The sequence below is a fragment of the Scyliorhinus torazame genome, chromosome 16, assembly GCF_047496885.1.
Source record: "Scyliorhinus torazame isolate Kashiwa2021f chromosome 16, sScyTor2.1, whole genome shotgun sequence".
NCBI lineage: Eukaryota > Metazoa > Chordata > Chondrichthyes > Carcharhiniformes > Scyliorhinidae > Scyliorhinus > Scyliorhinus torazame.
Genome location: NC_092722.1, coordinates 81,251,662 through 81,271,659, shown reverse-complemented (window position 1 = coordinate 81,271,659; position 19,998 = coordinate 81,251,662). Strand labels below are relative to the sequence as shown.

The 19,998-nt window shown below is 60.4% G+C and overlaps 1 protein-coding gene across 1 annotated transcript in view; it reads right to left on the bottom strand.

Annotated features, from left to right (window-relative positions):
• lpcat3 (lysophosphatidylcholine acyltransferase 3) overlaps positions 1-19,998 on the bottom strand; it is a 66,052-nt gene that overhangs the window by 13,281 nt on the left and 32,773 nt on the right. Inside the window, 4 exon segments of the mRNA XM_072478676.1 lie at positions 745-831; positions 18,352-18,460; positions 19,053-19,101; positions 19,104-19,230. Coding sequence (XP_072334777.1) covers positions 745-831; positions 18,352-18,460; positions 19,053-19,101; positions 19,104-19,230 — 372 coding nt within the window.

The window sequence follows — 19,998 nt, the reverse complement described above, 5'->3', positions numbered from 1 at the left end:
GGGGCAGGCGAGGGAGGGTGGGGGGGCAGGCGAGGGAGGGTGGGGGGGCAGGCGAGGGAGGGTGGGGGGGCAGGCGAGGGAGGGTGGGGGGGCAGGCGAGGGAGGGTGGGGGGGCAGGCGAGGGAGGGTGGGGGGCAGGCGAGGGAGGGTGGGGGGCAGGCGAGGGAGGGTGGGGGGCAGGCGAGGGAGGGTGGGGGGCAGGCGAGGGAGGGTGGGGGGCAGGCGAGGGAGGGTGGGGGGCAGGCGAGAGAAGGGGGGCAGGCGAGAGAAGGGGGGCAGGCGAGAGAAGGGGGGCAGGCGAGAGAAGGGGGGCAGGCGAGAGAAGGGGGGCAGGCGAGAGAAGGGGGGCAGGCGAGAGAAGGGGGGCAGGCGAGAGAAGGGGGGCAGGCGAGAGAAGGGGGGCAGGCGAGAGAAGGGGGGCAGGCGAGAGAAGGGGGGCAGGCGAGAGAAGGGGGGCAGGCGAGAGAAGGGGGGCAGGCGAGAGAAGGGGGGCAGGCGAGAGAAGGGGGGCAGGCGAGAGAAGGGGGGCAGGCGAGAGAAGGGGGGCAGGCGAGAGAAGGGGGGCAGGCGAGAGAAGGGGGGCAGGCGAGAGAAGGGGGGCAGGCGAGAGAAGGGGGGCAGGCGAGAGAAGGGGGGCAGGCGAGAGAAGGGGGGCAGGCGAGAGAAGGGGGGCAGGCGAGAGAAGGGGGGCAGGAGAGAGAAGGGGGGCAGGAGAGTGAGGTACAAGGGATAGGGGTGACTTACCGCGAGAAGCCAGCATGTCACGTACTTGATCAGGGTGACCTTTCCCCACAGGCAGATGAAGAGACATCTGTAACTCAGAGAGCGATTCTGAAAAAGAGTGAGAGAGAGAGAGAAAGTGTGAGAGTGCGACAGAGTGCGAGGGCGTGCGCGGGGGGAGGGCGTGCGCGGGGGAGGGCGTGCGCGGGAGAGGGCGTGCGCGGGAGAGGGCGTGCGCGGGAGAGGGAGTGCGAGAACGAAGAAAAGGAGGGAAAGAGCGAGAGGGTCAGAAACTTCTTCAATGACGGCCCACAGATCCGGAGGGTCAGTCCTTAGGGTGCACTGCCCTGTCAGAGGGTCAGTCCTGAGGGAGCGTCGCCGTGCCCGAGGGTCAGCCTTGAAGGAGCGCCGCCTTGCCCAAATGGTAGTCCTGAGGGAGTCACGCCCTGTCTGAGGGTTAGTACTTTAGAAAAAAAAAAAATCCAATTAAGAGACAATTTAGCTTGGCCAACCCATCTACCCTTCATATCTTTGGGTTGTGGGGGTGAGACCTACGCAATCATGGGAAGAATGTTCAAACTCCACACGGACAGTGACCCAGGTCCAGGATCGAACCCGGGACTTGGCGCCGTGCCACCTTGCCTGAGGTTCAGTCCTGAGGGGGCGCCGCCCTGCCGAGGGTCAGTCCTGAGGGGGCGCCGCCCTGCCGAGGGTCAGTCCTGAGGGGGCGCCGCCCTGCCGAGGGTCAGTCCTGAGGGGGCGCCGCCCTGCCGAGGGTCAGTCCTGAGGGGGCGCCGCCCTGCCGAGGGTCAGTCCTGAGGGGGCGCCGCCCTGCCGAGGGTCAGTCCTGAGGGGGCGCCGCCCTGCCGAGGGTCAGTCCTGAGGGGGCGCCGCCCTGCCGAGGGTCAGTCCTGAGGGGGCGCCGCCCTGCCGAGGGTCAGTCCTGAGGGGACGCCACCCTGCCGAGGGTCAGTCCTGAGGGAGTCTTGGGCAGTCCCTCAGCGTGGCGAATGACCCGCTTCCGTTCCGGGAAGGTGGGCTTTGTTGTGGCTGAATAGGCTAATCCTGGATCTACAGACTTTACCATAGGTTTTGGAGGTGGTGTTAGATGAGGAGGGGGGGGGGGACGCTCTGGATTCAGTCCTGCACTTCCGCTGTTTACGCTTGGCCTCCGCGTGCTTCACTCTATGGCGCCCGAGGTAATTGGCCCCCCGAGGTAATTGGCGCCCTCGTGGATGTTTTCTCTCCAGCTTGTGCGTTCCAAGGCAAGTGATTCCCATGTGTCGAAGGGGATGTTGTATTTATTTTGGGAGGCTTTTCAGAGTGTCCTTGTAGAGTTTCCTCTGCCCTCCTAGTGGTCGCTTGCCATTGTGGAGCTCGGAGTATATCTCTCCAAGGATTTGAGGTGTCTGCTGTACGTTGTCCATGTTTCTGATGCATACAGGAGGGCGGGGACCACCGCTGCTCTGTAGACCGTGATCTTGGAGCTGGGTTTGAGGTCTCGGTCTTCAAATACGCTGTTCCGCAGGCGTCCAGAGACTGCACTGGCGCATTGGGGTTGATGTTGGATTTTGTCGTCAATGTCTGCTCACACCGAGAGGAGATTCCGGAGGTATCGGAAATGATCCACATTGGCCAAGGGCTCACCGTGGATCTTGATGGTTTGGGGGTGGGGGGTGGGGGAAAGAGTTGTGTGTGGCAGAAACAGGCTGGTAGAGAACCTTTGTTTTCCGGATGTTTAGCCGGAGGCCCATTTTTTTCATCTGCCTCAGTCAATGTATCGACAATGGTCTGTAGTTCGGCCTCTGAATGTGCGCGCACACAGGCGCCTTCTGTGTACTGCAGCTTGATGACAGAGGTTGGGGGGGGGGGGGGGAGTCTTGGCTCTGGCCTGGAGGAGTCGAAGGTTGAACAGTTTCTCGCTTGTGCGGTAGGTTAGCTCCACTCCAGTGGGGAGCTTCAGGGTGACGGGGTGCTGCAAGGAAGATGGAGAAGATTGATGCAATGACGCAGTCCAGTTTGACTCCGAGTTTGCATATGTATTGGGTCTGTGTCGGTTCCGTTAGTGAGGATCACGGCTTGCACGTCACCGTGGAGCAGGCGGAGGATGGTAATGAATTTCTGCGGGCAGCTGAATTTGAGGAGGATACTCCACAATCCATCACGGTTGACAGAGTCGAAGGCCTTTGCGAGATTGAAGAAGGCCATGTACACAGCTTGATGCTGCTCCCTGCACTTTTCCTGAATTTGTTGCACGCCGAAGGCCATGTCCATTGAGCCTCTTGATGGTGGAAGCCGCACTAAGACTCAGGGAACCGCTCCTCAGTTACTGGGAGGAGGCGGTGTAGCCATCTGGGATGGCCACTTCCAGAACACAAAATGGACACTCAGAGAATGTAGGGAAATGTGGACAATACTAGACAACAAGCAGGCACAGTGCCTGAATGTATATTTGGGAAGCAGTTACCAGACGGAATCAAAACTCTGGGTCGATTTACATACTGATGGCCCATCTCCGAGGAACAAAGGACTAACACTCAGGTAGTTGATACTGTCGCAGACATCCCGGCGTCAGTTCCCCAACCGAAAGACACAAACAAAGCAAGGCCAACGGCCACCTAAGACATGCCCAGCCATCAGGGCACCCACCCCTTTATTGGCTAAGATCGATAACTATGATCGAGAAGCTGCCCAATTAATTGGGACCAAGTTTAAGGCCCGCCTAAAAGCGCGCGAAGCCCCTCCAAGTAAAAGAAGGAACCCCCACGAGAGATTCGCTCTCTTGGATTTGGCTCTCAAGCGGAGAGACCCTTCCACCAGCATCACCAGAAGCAAGTAAGTTCAAGTTCAACGCTCGCTACCAGACGGACGACCTTAGCTGTTCTCCTGTATATCTTCGAATCCAACAGCCTCAGATCCGAACAACGGCCATTGTTCCTCTGCCTACGTGGGCACCCGAAGTTAAGTTTAGGTGTTAGTGTTAGAGGTAGTTTAGTTTGTAGTATTATTGTGCATGAGTAGATCTTACTGTGTGTAAATAAATAGTATTGACTGAACTAACTAACTGGTGTATTGGCTCTTTGATCGGTATTCGGGTTGAACCTTGCGGCGGTATCGAGAGATACCTGGCGACTCTGAAAGTACACTCAGAATTAGGATTAAGAAAAGCGACCTTATTAACCGCCATATTTATAACCAAATAAATATAGCAACATTACTGGCGACATCTGACGGGACTCGACCTAGAAGTGGCTTTGTCACTCCGAGAATCCAAATTTGAATTAGAAACCCAATTGGAAAAAGTAAAAACCACAAGCGTAAGACCAATATCGATCAAACCTCCAAGATTCGGAAGTGTATTATTTGCATGCGTACTAAAAAGGGATATAAGGTAAACTGAGAGATTTTGTTGCGTAAAACTGTTGGGAGTTTTGTAGACCGGAAAATAGCGTAAGCTGTACCCGTGTTTGCATCACCACTTTATTCCCCCCTGTTCCAAATTCGGTAGAAACGCAGAGATAGCAATAGAAATGGTAATGAAGGCAATGGAACGCCTTATGAACCCCCAGGAATTCGAGGTCGCAGTGACCAGTAGAGTAGGGCAGTGTCCCGTAGGGGAAGAGGAGATCAGAAAGTATCTCAAAAGGGAATGGATGGCCCCTTTGGAGTGAATTTTGTGCAAACGACGAAACAGGTCCCGGAAGTATAGGGCATACTTGGTGGGAGAACCTGACCGAGATTCATAAGAAAAGCTTAGGAAAAGCTCGTAAGCCGATGGCAATCGGGTCCTGCTTGGCACAATTGTGAGGCACAGAGGAGGTCGTGAGGACCCTCCGCAGAGAGATTGAAGAGAGAGATAAGGATAGTGAGGGCGACGCGAGTACGAAAAAGTTAACAGGCAACTTAGAGAGCAGTTAGCGGCGAAGGACAAGGAGATGGCTGATGTCAAACGGGCACACCAATCTTGTCTCACCCATTTAAGCAGCTTTCAGTCGCAATATGATAAGGCCTACCAAGACACGCAACGTTGGTAAGAGAAGTAACAGAACACCAAGTCGAGCAATTACAGAAACAATGTAACGATTTAAAAGCAGCCCTATGAGCACTCCACAGTTCCACGGCGGAACAAAGGCCGAGCTCGGTAGACCATGCCACATGCCGAAAGCAAATTGCAGACCTGCGATCCCTGCTTTCTGTACAAAATGGATTCCAGAATACATTTAGACCCCAGTTAGATCAGGCAACATGGTAGCATTGTGGGTAGCACAATTGCTTCACAGCTCCAGGGTCCCAGGTTCGATTCCGACTTGGGTCACTGTCTGTGCAGAGTCTGCACATCCTCCCCGTGTGTGCGTGGGTTTCCTCCGGGTGCTCCGGTTTCCTCCCACAGTCCAAAGATGTGCAGGTTAGGTGGATTGGCCATGATAAATTGCCCTTAGTGTTGGGTGGGGTTACTGGGTTATGGGGATAGGGTGTAGGTATTGACCTTGGGTAGGGTGCTCTTTCCAAGAGCCGGTGCAGACTCGATGGGCCGAATGGCCTCCTTCTGCACTGTAAATTCTATGAAAATGGCCCCGATTGGCAGGAGTTAAATGAGACTGCCCATCGATATGTACATGACACATGTACTCAGGACAAACCACAGAAAAGCACCCCCACCCCCGACTGCACAGACAGAGCACAACCCTATGAACCCCGTCATCACACAGCACAGGGCCACAACAGACGGAGACCCAGATTTTATATACACCACCCCATTAAGGGACGCGTGTGACAAAATAACACCGTTCCTACCCACACCATTATTTCGCAAGAGTCAAACAACAGGCGACCATGTACGGCCTGGATGAGAAAAGAGCACTTGAAGCTCTCAGTTTTGAGCCTCGACCCCGCAGTCGTGGCAGCCCTTCCCGACCCACAAAATGTAGGAGGAGGCACCCTCCAAGAAATGCATGCAGCGATCCTAGATGCTGTCATGATATTCAGATGAACATTACAGCACATACATACACACATAATGGTTAACAGATCAACGGACCAATCAACACACAAAACACGACAGCCAATCGCGGACAAGAGCATACACAGTACAAAGCAGGGAACACGACACTTCCTGGGAACTCGAGCAGGAGGGGGCTCAGGGCACAGACCTCATTGCCAGCCACTCAGAGGCTCACCATGTGCTGAATACCAGAGTTTACTATGTTTATGGTTCAATGAAATAAAACTGCGTTGTACCATTCGCAACCGTATTGGTTCGTCTCTGTATCCGAGTACCCAACACATCATGGTACCAGGAGTGATTTGACACCTACCCACAAATCTGCCATCCTGCGCCATGGACACCGTCAACACACCACAGCAAGTCGCTGGGAACCTCAGCATAAATTGGAAGCTGTTCAAGCAGCGCTTCCAGCTCTTTCTGGAAGCCAACGAAAGAGAGAGCGCCTCAGACACCAGAAAGATCGCCATCCTCCTCACCACCGCAGGGCAGCATGCCATCCAGGTCTACAACTCCCTGGTGTTCGCGGAAGGAGAGGACAAATCCAAATACAAGACGGTCCTTCTCAAGCTCGACCAACACTTCAATGTCGAGGTCAACAAAAGCTTCGAGAGATAGGTCTTCCAGCAGCGCCTGCAAGGTAAGGATGAGCTCTTTCAGTCATTCCTCACCCATCTCTGCATCCTCGCGCAGTCCTGCGGTTACGACACCACCTCAGACTCCATGATTCGGGACCAGGTCGTTTTTGGGGTCACCTCAGGCACCCTACGCCAGCAGCTTTTAAAAATAAAAGGCCTCACCTTAGCCTCCGCAATCGAAGCGGTCCTGCACGAAAACGCGACTAGCCGCTATGCACAATTTCAGGCGACCGAATCGGCGCGGCGGGGTCCTACGCGGCCGGATCGGCGTACCAGGTGCCCCACAAGGCCAAACGGGTCCAGGCGATCGAGTTCCTCCCGGCCCGCGGCCCAGACGACGTCAGCCATTTCACGCGCTTTTCGAGGCCTCCCGCGCTTGTGCGCGCCAAAACCAATGGCAACACTGAGGGACGTGATGCACAGGCGCGCTCGACGCAAGACTGGACTGCGCATGCGCAGTGGCGCAACGAACGCCATGACGTCACGACGTGTGGCAACTGTAGAGCTGCACATTTAAAGCGTCAATGTCCCGCAAGAACCCGACAAAGCCTACGCTGTGGCAAGGTGGGCCACTACGCTGCTTACTGTCGAGCAGCTCAACCTGTCAATCTTCCACAACTCCGACAACCTCGCAGGGACGTGCAGACCATTCAGGCTCCGCATTACGAATCTTGCCCAGACGACATCCAGACCGGTGACACAGATGACCGAGTCGCCTTCCGTGTTCCGGTCATTGATGGGAACCGAGTTAACACGATCAATCCAGGTGATGAATGGTGTGCCACCCTGACGGTCAACCGATCGCCGATAACTTTCCGCCTGGACACTGGCGCCTCCGCCAACCTCATAGCATGGTCAGCCTTCTACGCCATGAAAGTCAGACCACCAATTCGGCCGTCCCGGTGCAGGATGGTCGACTACAATGGGAACGTTATCCCGGCTATGGGATCCTGCCAGCTCCAGGTGACACACAACACACACACCGCCACACTCTCATTCGAGATAGTCGGCTCATCGAAGGACTCCCTGCTAGGCGCACAGGCATGCAAGGCTCTCCACCTCGTGCAACGAGTCCACTTTCTCTCTCCAGACGGAACGTCTGACTTCCCGGATGCAGAGTTTAACGCACAGCTCCAATCGCTCCTCGCCCACAACCAGGAGGCATTCGAGGGCATGGGAACACTGCCATACACCTATAGAATTTGGTTCAAACCAGACGCCACCCCGGTCATTCACGCACCTCGCAGGGTCCCTGCGCCACTCAAAGACCGCCTCAAGCAGCAGCTGCAGGATCTCCAGGACCAAGGGGTCCTATCCAGGGTCACGGAGCCCACGCCATGGGTCAGCTCCATGGTGTGTGTCAAGAAGCCCTCCGGCGAGCTCCGGATCTGTATTGACCCAAAAGACCTCAATAACAATATTATGAGGGAACATTACCCCATACCCAAACGGGAAGAGATCACGAGTGAAATGGCCCAGGTTAAAATATTTACCAAACTGGATGCCTCCAAGGGCTTTTGGCAGATCCAACTGGATCCGTCCAACCGAAAGCTGTGCACCTTCAACAACCCTTTCGGCAGGTTCTGCTACAACCGAATGTCATTTGGCATCATCTCGGCATCAGAGGTCTTTCATAGGATCATGGAGCAGATGATGGAAGGCATCGAAGGGGTGCGCGTCTACGTGGACGACGTCATCATCTGGTCCACCACATCACAGGAGCACATCTATAGTCTCCAACGTGTCTTTGCACGCATATGTGAAAACGGCCTGCGCCTCAACCGAGCCAAGTGTTCTTGAAGCCAAACCGAGCTGAAGTTCCTGGGGGACCACATTTCCCGGTCAGGGGTCCGTCCAGATGCAGACAAGGTGAGCGCCATTGAAGCCATGACGCAGCTGGCAGACAAGAAAGCAGTACTACGCTTCCTAGGCATGGTCAACTTCCTGGGGAAGTTCATTCCCAACCTTGCCTCCCACACGACAGCTCTGCGCCACCTCATCAAAAAGTCCACGGAGTTCCAGTGGCAGCACACACACCAGCAGGAATGAGAGGAGCTCAAACTCAAGCTCACCACTGCACCAGTACTGGCGTTTTTCGACACGTCTCGTGCCACTAAAATCCCGACTGATGCCAGCCAGTCCGGCATTGGGGCAGTGCTCCTGCAGCGGGATGACACTGCGTCATGGGCCCCGGTCGCCTATGCCTCGCGGGCCATGACCCCCACAGAACAGCGCTACGCGCAGATCGAAAAGGAGTGCCTGGGCTTGCTAACCGGTTTAGACAAGTTCCATGACTATGTGTATGGTCTTCCCCGGTTCACTGTTGAAACGGACCACTGCCCCCTGGTCAGCATCATAAACAAGGACCTGAACGAGATGACCCCTCGCCTCCAGCGCATCCTACTTAAACTCAGGAGGTATGACTTCCAACTGGTCTACACCCCAGGGAAGGACCTTATCATTGCGGATGCCCTATCGAGAGCAGTGAGCACGCCGCCAAATTCGGAGGGGTTCGTATGTCAGGTCGAGGCGCAGGTGACCTTCACATCGACAAATCTGCCAGCTGACGACTCCAGTCCGGCCCGTATTCGCCGAGGAACTGCGGCCAACCCCCTTCTACAGCGTGTGATGCGCCACATGACGGGAGGGTGGCTCAAAGGGCAGTGCCCGCAGTTCTACAATGTCTGAGACGACTTGGCCGTCATTGATGGAGTCCTTCTGAAGCTGGACCGTATTGTGATTCCGCACAGCATGCACAAGCTGGTTCTTGACCAACTACACGAAGGCCACCTGGGGGTCGAGAAGTGCAGAAGGAGGGCCCGAGAGGCGGTATACTGGCCGGGCATCACTGACGATATTGCCAATATGGTGCTCAACTGCCCAACCTGCCAAAGGTTTCAGTCGGCGCAACCTCCTGAAACGCTTCTGCCCCATGAGCTGGTGACGTCCCCATGGGCGAAGGTGGGTGTGGACCTCTTTCACGCGCTCGGCCGGGACTATGTCATCGTCGTTGACTACTTCTCCAACTACCCAGAGGTCATACGCCTGCACGATTGGACGTCGTCCGCTGTCATAAGGGCCTGCAAAGACACCTTTGCATTCCGATGACGGTCCTGTTTTGCCAGCCAGGAATGGTCATCGTTTGCTGCCTAGTATGGCTTCACACACGTGACGTCTAGCCCTCTGCACCCCCAGTCCAACGGAAAGGCGGAGAAGGGCGTTCACATTGTCAAGCGGCTCCTCTGTAAGGCTGCTGCTGCCGGATCGGATTTCTGCCTCGCCCTGCTGGCCTATCGCTCAGCCCCACTAGCCCCTGGTCTCTCACCAGCCCAGCTGTTGATGGGTCACGCCCTCAGGACTACTGTGCCTTCCATTCTGGCACCCACGATCGACCATGCTCCGGTACTGCACAGGATGCAACTGCAGCACGGTCGCCAGAAGAGGTCATATGACACACGGGCAACTGATCTTCCCGCCCTGGCCCCTGGAGACGAAGTCCGCATCCACCTACCAGAAGGTGGCTGGTCAGCACCTGCCGAAGTTCTCCGATGCGTGGCTCCCCGCTCGTTCCTGGTTCGCATGCCTGATGGATCCGTTCATAGGCGCAATCGCCGGGCTCTTCGCCTGCTTCCACGGTCGCTACGAGACCTTACACTGACACCGTGCCCTCCTGTTGTTCCTGATTTAGACTTCGTGGAGCTGCCTGCTACCATGCCCCTTCCGCCCGTCGTCGCCCATGGCCAGGCCCATTCCTCAGCCGGTGGATCCTGACCCACCCTTGAGGCGGTCAACCCGAATTCGTCGCCCACCTACTAGACTGGATTTATGAGACGGTTTATACATTGAACTCATGCAACCACTTTGTTAATATGTTTATGTTCTTATCGTTACAGGAATTTGTTTTATCGTTCAACATTTCCCCGTACTTTGTACAACCTCGTTGTTATGTCACACCCGACATCGCCCCTTGTATATAGTTAAGCCCCATGTACATGCTGTAAATATTGCACACACACATTTAGCTACACTCAGTACACATCTCTATTTATAAACACGTAGCCACATAATCCTGTAAAAAAGGGGGATGTCATGATATTCAGATGAACATCACAGCACATACATACACACATAATGGACAGATCAATGGACCAATCAACACACAAAACATGACAGCCAATCACGGACAAGAGCATATACAGTACAAAGCAGGGAACACAACACTTCCTGGGAACTCGAGCAGGAGCGCGCTCAGGGCACAGACCTCATTGCCAGCCACTCAGAGGCTCATCATGTGCTGAATACCAGAGTTTACTATGTTTATAGTTCAATGAAATAAAACTGCGTTGTACCATTCGCAACCGTGTTGGTCCGTCTGTGTATCAGAGTACCCAACACTTCAGATGCGATCGGCTACAATAAGGGAGACCCCATAGAAGGCCTAAACAAATGTAGGCAGAAAAGGACAGAGCACCCAACAGCGTTAGCTGGACGCCTGTGGATTCATTTTACAGCAGTATTTGGAGAGTTAGACCTCACCCATTTGACACCAGACAATATGGCAAAATGGACTCGAATCCTAGTCTCTCACGCGACCGAAGCAGGACAGAGAGCTTGCGCAAATTATCACGCGACCGAAGCAGGACAGAGAGCTTGCGCAAATTACGGCCCCTCAGACGAGGCCCACAATGAGAAATGGGCACTAAAGAGATTGTCCCGAGCTTGTTAACAGTCCATTCAGGGAAAATCAGCCTATGGTAAAGTAGAGGAAGAGCAGGCAGATGCTAACATGCATTCTATCCAGTTAGGACGCACCAGAGACCCCGCATGGGTAAATGAGGGAAGAAACAGCTCACAGCAGCCTAATCCCAAGAATGTTACAATTGCGGACAATTAAGACACTACGCACGAGAGTGCAATGCGCCCCAGAAACAGCAGCGAAACCAGCAGACGGGCACCCTAAATAAGAATAGGGCCAAGCCAATTCATAGTATTAGTGTCTGTTCTGAGAACGCAGGCATGAACGGGCACCGATTGACGGTGTTCGGACTCCCCAACTTGGGTCTGCGTCACCCTTTGGGACAAGTCCGGAAGTAGCAGGCAGAGTCTGGGGACACCCCGTAGAATTTCTTTGGGACACAGGAGGGTCGCGCACCACGCTCAACTCCTCCATAATGTTTCAACGAGACACATGGCCCACCACAGACACCATTACTCTCAGCGGTTTTACAGGGCACTTGCAGCAGGGACACATCGCAGCCCCTGTAGCGATTCAGATAGGGAACATTAAAACCAAACACACCGTAGTTCTAGTCGATCTACCCCAGACAGCCAAACACATTTTAGGTATAGAGTATATGAGTTCCCAGATTTTATGAGCTCCTACAATCTATCGTTCGACCCCGTAAACAAATGTGTGTGGAGATTGGCAAAGGCAGCACAAGCCCCCGCCACGCTCACAGTAAAGTCTACGCACAGAGAATTAGGAGAATTCTGGTTCGACCCTCGAGCCATTAGTCAGGACAAAGACGTTAGAGACGTTTTGCAGTGACACAAAGCAGCTTTAGCCCAGCACAAGTACGACTGTGGCAAGATAGCAGGTTAGTCAACATTACAGGTCCCGACCCCAAATCCCAAAAGCAGTACGGTTTTCCCCTAAGAAGCAGAGGGAGAAATCGCAAAGGTTATCCAGAGTTTGCTTGACCAAGGCGTACTCCGTTCAGTAGCCTCAACGAACAATGCCCCAATTTGGCCCGTCAGGAAACCCGATGGCTCATGGCGACTGACCATCGATTATAGGGAACTAAACAAAGTAACCCCAGTAGCAGCCCCCACCGTAGCCACGAGTCTCGAGACAATGTTAAAACAGGGACTCCAGTCAAAAAAAAAATTTGGTTTTGGACATTAACAATGGCTTTTGGTCCATTCCATTGGATAAAGCGTGCCAATAATGATAATATAAATTTGCTTTCACCTTCCAGGTACAGCAATACACGTGGACGTGCCTACCACAAGGCTTCCACAACTCCCCCTCCATTTTCCACTGACAGCTGGCGAATGTATTAGCTAAATTTTCCCAACCCGATTGCCTTGTACAGTATGTAAACGACTTGCTTCTACAGACAGACACTAAGGGAGAGCACATTTCGCTTCTCACCGAATTATTAGGACTCCTTCAACAAATTGGATGTAAGTGAACCCCAAAAAAGGCCCAAATCTACAAGAAAAAGTGATTTACTTAGGAACAGTGATCACCTATGGCAAACGCGAGATCGAGCAGAAACGCATCAACTCCATTGTCAAATTACCCCTGCCCCATAATGTCACAGCCCTCCGGTCATTTCTAGGACTGGTTGGCTACTGTAGGAATCACAGACGGATTAGCCACGAAGGCAGCCCCTCTTTCCGAACTCCTAAAGAAGCAGGCACCATTGGAATGGCTTCCACAGCACATGGATGCCGTGGATGCATTAAAACGAGCCCTCAGCACAGCCCCCGCATTACAGGTCCAGATCCACTCTCCCCATACGCAATTGAGGTTGCAACCACTGACCGAACCCTTTCGGCCGTGCTCCTCCAAGAAAGACACGATCGTTTAGGCCCCGAAGCATACGCCTCACGAGTACTTGATCCAGTAGAGCAAGGATTTTCTGCCTACGAAAGGCACCTGCTCACAGTTTTGTGGGCTGTTCAATACTTCGCCTACATAACAGGACTCAACCCCGTTAACAGAGCACACCCCAACCCAACTTCTACTAGATGGTAGACTAAAGGACGGCACAGTCAGCCAAATTCGCACCACCCGATGGACCCTTCTCTTACAAGGACGGGACATTACAGTAAAGAGGACAAAAACACACACTTTCCTCGCAGACAATTTACATTACGCAGGCACCCAACGCAGCAGAGAGTCAAACCAAGGCTCACATTTCACAGGATGAGTGATGAGTGATGAAAAACGTCCTCACAATTTTCGGAATCAGACAGAAATTCCACATTGCATATCACCCCCAATCAAGCGGAATAGTTGAGAGAATGAATAGGACTCTCAAGGCAACCCTAAGGAAAATGGTGCAACAGCACAATAGCACCTGGGACACAGTTCTCCCCTTTGCACTAATGTTCATAAGGAACACGGTATCCACTTCGACAGGATACACCCCCCCACACCCTCATGACAGACGACCCATGAAGGGGACAGAATATTTGTTAGGACTGGATTTGGCCAGCCCACAGTCACCGCCCTCACCCATGAGAAAGCAGTACAGCAGATTATCGATAATGTTAAAGCAGCCCAGCTCGCCGCAGCTGTTAGGCTTGGGACACGAGAGAAGAAAAGTAAAGTTTGTTTTGACAAAACAGTACACGCCACAGAATTTGTAGTAGGGCAGCAGCTCATGCTCTCCCTATACAACCCCAGCTCCCACGCCCTGGCCGCCCCGCTCCCCACGCCTGGCCGGCTGGCCCCGCTCCCCACGCCCTGGCCGGCTGGCCCCGCTCCCCGGCCGGCCCCGCTCCCCGCGCCCCGGCTGGCCCCGCTCCCCACGCCCCGGCCGTCCCCGCTCCCCGGCCGGCTGGCCCCACTCCCCGGCCGGCCCCGCTCCCCGCGCCCCGGCCGGCCCCCCGCTCCCGCCGCTCCCCGGGCCGGCCCCGCTCCCCGGCCGTCCCCGCTCCCCGGCCGGCCCCGCTCCCCTGCTCCCCGCTCCCCGGCCGGCCCCGCTCCCCTGCTCCCGCGCCCCGGCCGGCCCCGCTCCCCGGCGGGCCCCGCTCCCCTCGCCCCGGCCGGCCCCGCTCCCCGGCTGGCCCCGCGCACCGGCCGGCCCCGCGCCCCGGCCGGCCCCGCGCCCCGGCCGGCCCCGCTCCCCGGCCGGCCCCCTCGCCCCGGCCGGCCCCGCTGCCCGCGCCCCGGCCCGGCCCCGCTCCCCGGCGGGCCCCGCTCCCCTCGCCCCGGCCGGCCCCGCTCCCCGGCCGGCCCCGCTCCCCGGCTGGCCCCGCGCACCGGCCGGCCCCCGCGCACCGGCCGGCCCCGCGCACCGGCTGGCCCCGCTGCCCGCGCCCCGGCCGGCTGGCCCCCGCTCCCCACGCCCTGGCCGGCCCCGCTCCCCGGCCGGCCCCGCTCCCGCGCCCCGGCCGGCCCCGCTCCCCGCGCCCGGCCGGCTGGCCCCACTCCCCGGCCGGCCCCGCTCCCCTGCTCCCCGGCCGGCCCCGCTCCCCACCCGGCCCCGCTCCCCACTCCCCGGCCGGCCCCGCTCACCTCGCCGGCCCCCGCTCCCCGGCCGACCCCGCTCCCCTCGCCCCGGCCGGCCCCGCTCCCCTGGCCCCGGCCGGCCCCGCTCCCCTGGCCCCGGCCGGCCCCGCTCCCCTGGCCCCGGCCGGCCCCGCTCCCCTGGCCCCGGCCGGCCCCGCTCCCCACGCCCCGGCCGGCCCCGCTCCCCACGCCCCGGCCGGCCCCGCTCCCCACGCCCCGGCCGGCCCCGCACCCCGGCCGGCTGGCCCCACTCCCCGGCCGGCCCCGCTCCCCTGCTCCCCGGCCGGCCCCGCTCCCCTGCTCCCCGGCCGGCCCCGCTCCCCTCGCCCCGCTCCCCTCGCCCCGGCCGGCCCCGCTCCCCGGCCGGCCCCGCTCCCCGGCCGGGCCCCGCTCCCCTGCTCCCCGGCCGCCCCGCTCCCCTGGCCCCGGCCGGCCCCGCTCCCCGGCTGGCCCCTGCTCCCCGGCTGGCCCCTGCTCCCCGGCTGGCCCCTGCTCCCCGGCTGGCCCCTGCTCCCCGGCTGGCCCCTGCTCCCCGGCTGGCCCCTGCTCCCCACGCCCCGGCCGGCCGGCCCCGCTGCCCGGCTGGCCCCTGCTGGCCCCTGCTCCCCACGCCCCGGCCGGCCGGCCCCGCTGCCCGGCTGGCCCTGCTGGCCCCTGCTCCCCACGCCCCGGCCGGCCGGCCCCTGCTCCCCGGCTGGCCCCTGCTCCCCGGCCGGCCCCACGCCCCGGCCGGCCGGCCCCACTGCCCGGCTGGCCCCTGCTCGCTGCCCCCCTCTCCCGGCTGCCCCACTCCCCGGCCGGCCCCTGCTCCCCACGCCCCGGCCGGCCGGCCCCGCTCCCCGGCTGGCCCCTGCTCCCCACGCCCCGGCCGGCCGGCCCCGCTCCCCGGCCGGCCCCGCTGGCCCCACTTCCCGGCTGGCCCCGCTCCCTGGCCCCGGCCGGCCCCGCACCCCGGCCGGCTGGCCCCACTCCCCGGCCGTCCCCGCTCCCCTGCTCCCCGGCCGTCCCCGCTCCCCTGCTCCCCGGCCGTCCCGCTCCCCGGCCGTCCCCGCTCCCCACCCGGCCCCGCTCCCCGGCCGGCCCCGCTCCCCGGCCGGCCCCGCTCCCCGGCCGGCCCCGCTCCCCGGCCGGCCCCGCTCCCCGGCCGGCCCCGCTCCCCTCGCCCCGGCCGGCCCCGCTCCCCGGCTGGCCCCGCGCACCGGCCGGCCCCGCCCCCTGGCCCCGGCCGGCCCCGCTGCCCGGCTGGCCCCGCTCCCCGGCTGGCCCCTGCTGGCCGGCCCCGCTCCCCGGCTGGCCCCTGCTCCCCACGCCCCGGCCGGCCGGCCCCGCTCCCCGGCCGGCCCCGCTGCCCGGCTGGCCCACTCCCCGACCCGCCCCACTCCCCGGCCCGCCCCACTCCCCGGCCGGCCCCACTCCCCGGCCGGCCCCACTCCCCGGCCGGCCCCACTCCCCGGCCGGCCCCTGCTCCCCACGCCCCGGCCGGCCGGCCCCGCTCCCCGGCCGGCCCCTGCTCCCCACGCCCCGGCCGGCCGGCCCCGCTCCCCGGCCGGCCCCGCTTGGCCCCGCTGCCCGGCTGGCCCCGCTCCCCGGCTGGCCCCGCTCCCCGCGCCCCGGCCGTCCCCGCACCCCGGCCGGCTGGCCCCACTCCCCGGCCGGCCCCGCTCCCCGCGCCCCGGCCGTCCCCGCTCCCCGGCCGGCCCCGCTCCCCGGCCGGCCCCGCTCCCCTGCTCCCCGCGCCCCGGCCGGCCCCGCTCCCCTGCTCCCCGCGCCCCGGCCGGCCCCGCTCCCCTCGCCCCGGCCGGCCCCGCTGCCCGGCCGGCCCCGCTCCCCGGCTGGCCCCTGCTCCCGGCTGGCCCCTGCTCCCGGCCGGCCCCTGCTCCCCGGCCGGCCCCTGCTCCCCGGCCGGCCCCTGCTCCCCGGCCGGCCCCACTCCCCGGCCGGCCCCTGCTCCCCACGCCCCGGCCGGCCGGCTCCGCTCCCCGGCTGGCCCCTGCTCCCCACGCCCCGGCCGGCCGGCCCCGCTCCCCGGCCGGCCCCGCTGGCCCCACTCCCCGGCCGGCCCCGCTCCCCGGCTGGCCCACTCCCCGACCCGCCCCACTCCCCGGCCGGCCCCTGCTCCCCACGCCCCGGCCGGCCGGCCCCGCTCGGCCCCGCTCCCCGGCTGGCCCCTGCTCCCCACGCCCCGGCCGGCCGGCCCCGCTCCCCGGCCGGCCCCGCTCGGCCCCGCTCCCCGGCTGGCTGGCCCGCTCCCCACGCCCCGGCCCCGCTCCCCGGCCGGCCCCGCTCCCCACGCCCCGGCTGGCTGGCCCCGCTCCTGTGGCCCGGCTGCCCTGCTCCCGGCCGGCCCCGCTCCCCACGCCCCGGCCGGCCCCTCTCCCCTCCCCTCCTCTCTTCGCCCCGGCCAGCCCCGCTCCCCTGCTCCCCACGCCCCGGCCGGCCCCGCTCCTCGGCCGGCCCCGCTCCCCTGCTCCCCACACCCCGGCCAGCCCCGCTCCCCGGCCGGCCCCGCTCCCGTGCTCCCGGCTGGCCCCGCTCCCCTGCTCCCCTGCTCCCCATGCCCCGGCCGGCCCCTCTCTCCCTCCTCTCTTCGCCCCGGCCGGCCCCGCTCCCCTGCTCCCCACGCCCCGGCCGGCCCCGCTCCCCGGCCGGCCCCGCTCCCCTGCTCCCCCACACCCCGGCCAGCCCCGCTCCCCGCTCCCCGGCCGGCCCCGCTCCCGTGCTCCCGGCTGGCCCCGCTCCCCTGCTCCCCACGCCCCGGCCGGCCCTGCTCCCCACGCCACGACCGGCCCCGCTCCGGCCGGATCGCTCCCCTGCTCCCCACACCCCGGCCGGCCCTGCTCCCCACGCCCCAGCCGGCCCCGCTCCCGGCCGGCCCCGCTCCCCACGCCCCGGCTGGCCCCTCTCTTTGCCCCGGCCGCCCCGCTCCCCTGGTCAGACCAGTTAGCTGCTTCCTTTTGCCCTGTGTCACTGAAGCCTCATGTCACCTCAGGAGCTTCGCCTCTGGATTCAGTAAGGGCACGTTGCACTGCTCTTTTGAAGTTTCATTCCGATACTCTGCCTCAGCGTTGGCTCCGTGGAGACTTAACCTGCGTCACCACCGCTCTTTTACTCTGTGTCTCCGCCGTTCTCCTTGCGCTCTTTTACCGTGTCTCCGCCGTTCTCCTTGCACTCTTTTATCCTGTATCTCCACCACTCTCCTCGTACCCTTTAATCCTGTCTCCGCCTCCTTGTGTTCTTTTATCCTGTGTCTCCTCCGCTCTCCTCATATTCTTTTATCCTGTATCTCTGCTGCTCTTCTCATATTCTTTTATCTTGTGTCTCCGCCGCTCTCCTCGGGCTCTTTTACCCTGTTATTTATGAAGGCCCCAGGGCAGAACGGTGGCACAGTGGTTAGCACTGCTGACTCACTGCACCAAGGACCCGGGTTCAATCCCGGCCCTGGGTTACTGTCCGTGTGGAGTTTGCATTCTCCCCATGTGTGTGTGGGTCTCACCCCCACAACCCAAAAGGTGTGCAGGGTAGGTGGATTGGCCATGCAAAATTGCCCCTTAATAAAATAAACATTCATGAAGGCCCAGTCAGCTCTGCTGCTCAAAGGTCATCTGGGAATATGGCGACTTCACCTTGCTGAGGGAGTGCCGCCTGTCGAAGGGTCAGTGTTGAGGGAGTGCCGCACTGTTGGGATGGTCAGCGCTGAGGGAGCGCTACACTGTCGAGTGGGGACCGCCCACACCAAGGTAACTCACCGCAAACTCACTGGTAAGGAAATAATCCTCGGGGAAGTAGGGTTTACCGAGCATGTAGACCACCACGTAGAACATTCCCAGTAACAGACGCTTCAACGCCGGGGTGACACTGCAAGATGGTGAGAGACACAGAGGTCAGACTGCTCCTAGCTTCAAGCTTTATCGCGGGCGAGGGCTGGGGTTGGATCGGTTCAAGGTGGAAGCTGAATCCTTTGGGCTTCTCAGGGCTGTGGGACCCTACCCAGGTTTCTTCCACTCCCGCCCTTCCCCGCCATCTTTCTTCAGTGCCTGAACATAACAGGACTGGTTGATTACGTGGGGAATCGTAACTGTCTCTTGGGATGGGGAGGTGTATGAGGCGCCGGGGTGGATGGGTAATGTGACTGCATTCTTCACACTGTCCTGGTGGGTGGAAAATGCAGAAGGACCGCGGGGGGGGGGGGGGGGGGGGGGGGGGGGTGGGGGGGGGTGGTGAGCTGCATTCTCACGTCCCATCGCTCATAAACCCATTCCAAATCCTCACTGTGCTGCCGCCCTGGTGGCTGTTTGACTGAGTGAGGCCTCACTGAGAGTAGGCTGCTCAGTCTGTGCCGATTGTGGACGGGGTGGGGTACAGGTGGAAGAACCAGATTCTGCCAGTTATGTCCATCGCCCACCCCCCCCTCCCTTCTCTGCCCCCTCGCTGACAGTTGGTCACTTACCTGTTGGGGCGGTGCCCCGGCTGGTCGGTTAGCCCTCCCTTCGCCATCTGAGGTATCTGCTCATGGCAAACTGGGGCCCCACCAGGAAGGCACCGTAGAAGTAGGCGAAGCCAGACACTTCGGCCAAGCTCAGCTCTTTTGGCAGCATGTGGAGTTCCTGCTCCTTACTTAGCTGGGCCTGTGCAGGGGGGGGCGGGGGGGGGGGAGAGAAAGAGCAGAGAGAACACCCTGTCAGCCGTGTCTTAGAACTTTCCCCCGACTTCCGCAGTTCCCACAAACACCATCTCCCAATTACTCTTGCTCCCTTTCCATCTCTCCATCCTCTCCCCCACTCCCTCCATCCATCTCTTCCCCTCAGTCTCCGCCGGTCTTCCTCTTCCACCCTCCCAGTCTCTTTTCCCCCTCAGGCAGCATCTTCCAAACACGCCGCGGGGTAAAGCACCTATTTTGTTGATAAATAATTTTACGACAATCTACATACGAGAGGTTGGATTTTCCATTTTCACAAAAGATAAAAATGGCATAAAGGAACTGGCCGAAATCTGCGCCTGATATGCACATTGCCTTCTCCTCCTGTGAACCCAGAGTGGAGGGAGATCATGAGGACCAAGCAGGCTCCCCTTTCACATTAAAGGTGAGCGAACGTGGCCTGGGTCAGCGGAGGCCGGTTGGTTGGCAAAGGTGGGTCCCGGGGAAAAAAAAGTTTGCATTAGAACACCCAGATCCCTCTGCATCTCAAAGCCGTTTAGGTAATACGTTTTTTTAAAATTCTTCCTTCCAAAAGAACAATTTGACATTGGCCACATTATACTTGGAGGGTCCACACAGTCAGTCACCCAAAGGCTGGAATTGAACTTGGCTCCCTGGCACTGTGAGGCCAGAACAGAAGTATAGAATGGTTTACTCCTGCTCTTGTTTCCTGTCATCATCTATTCTCCCCATTCTC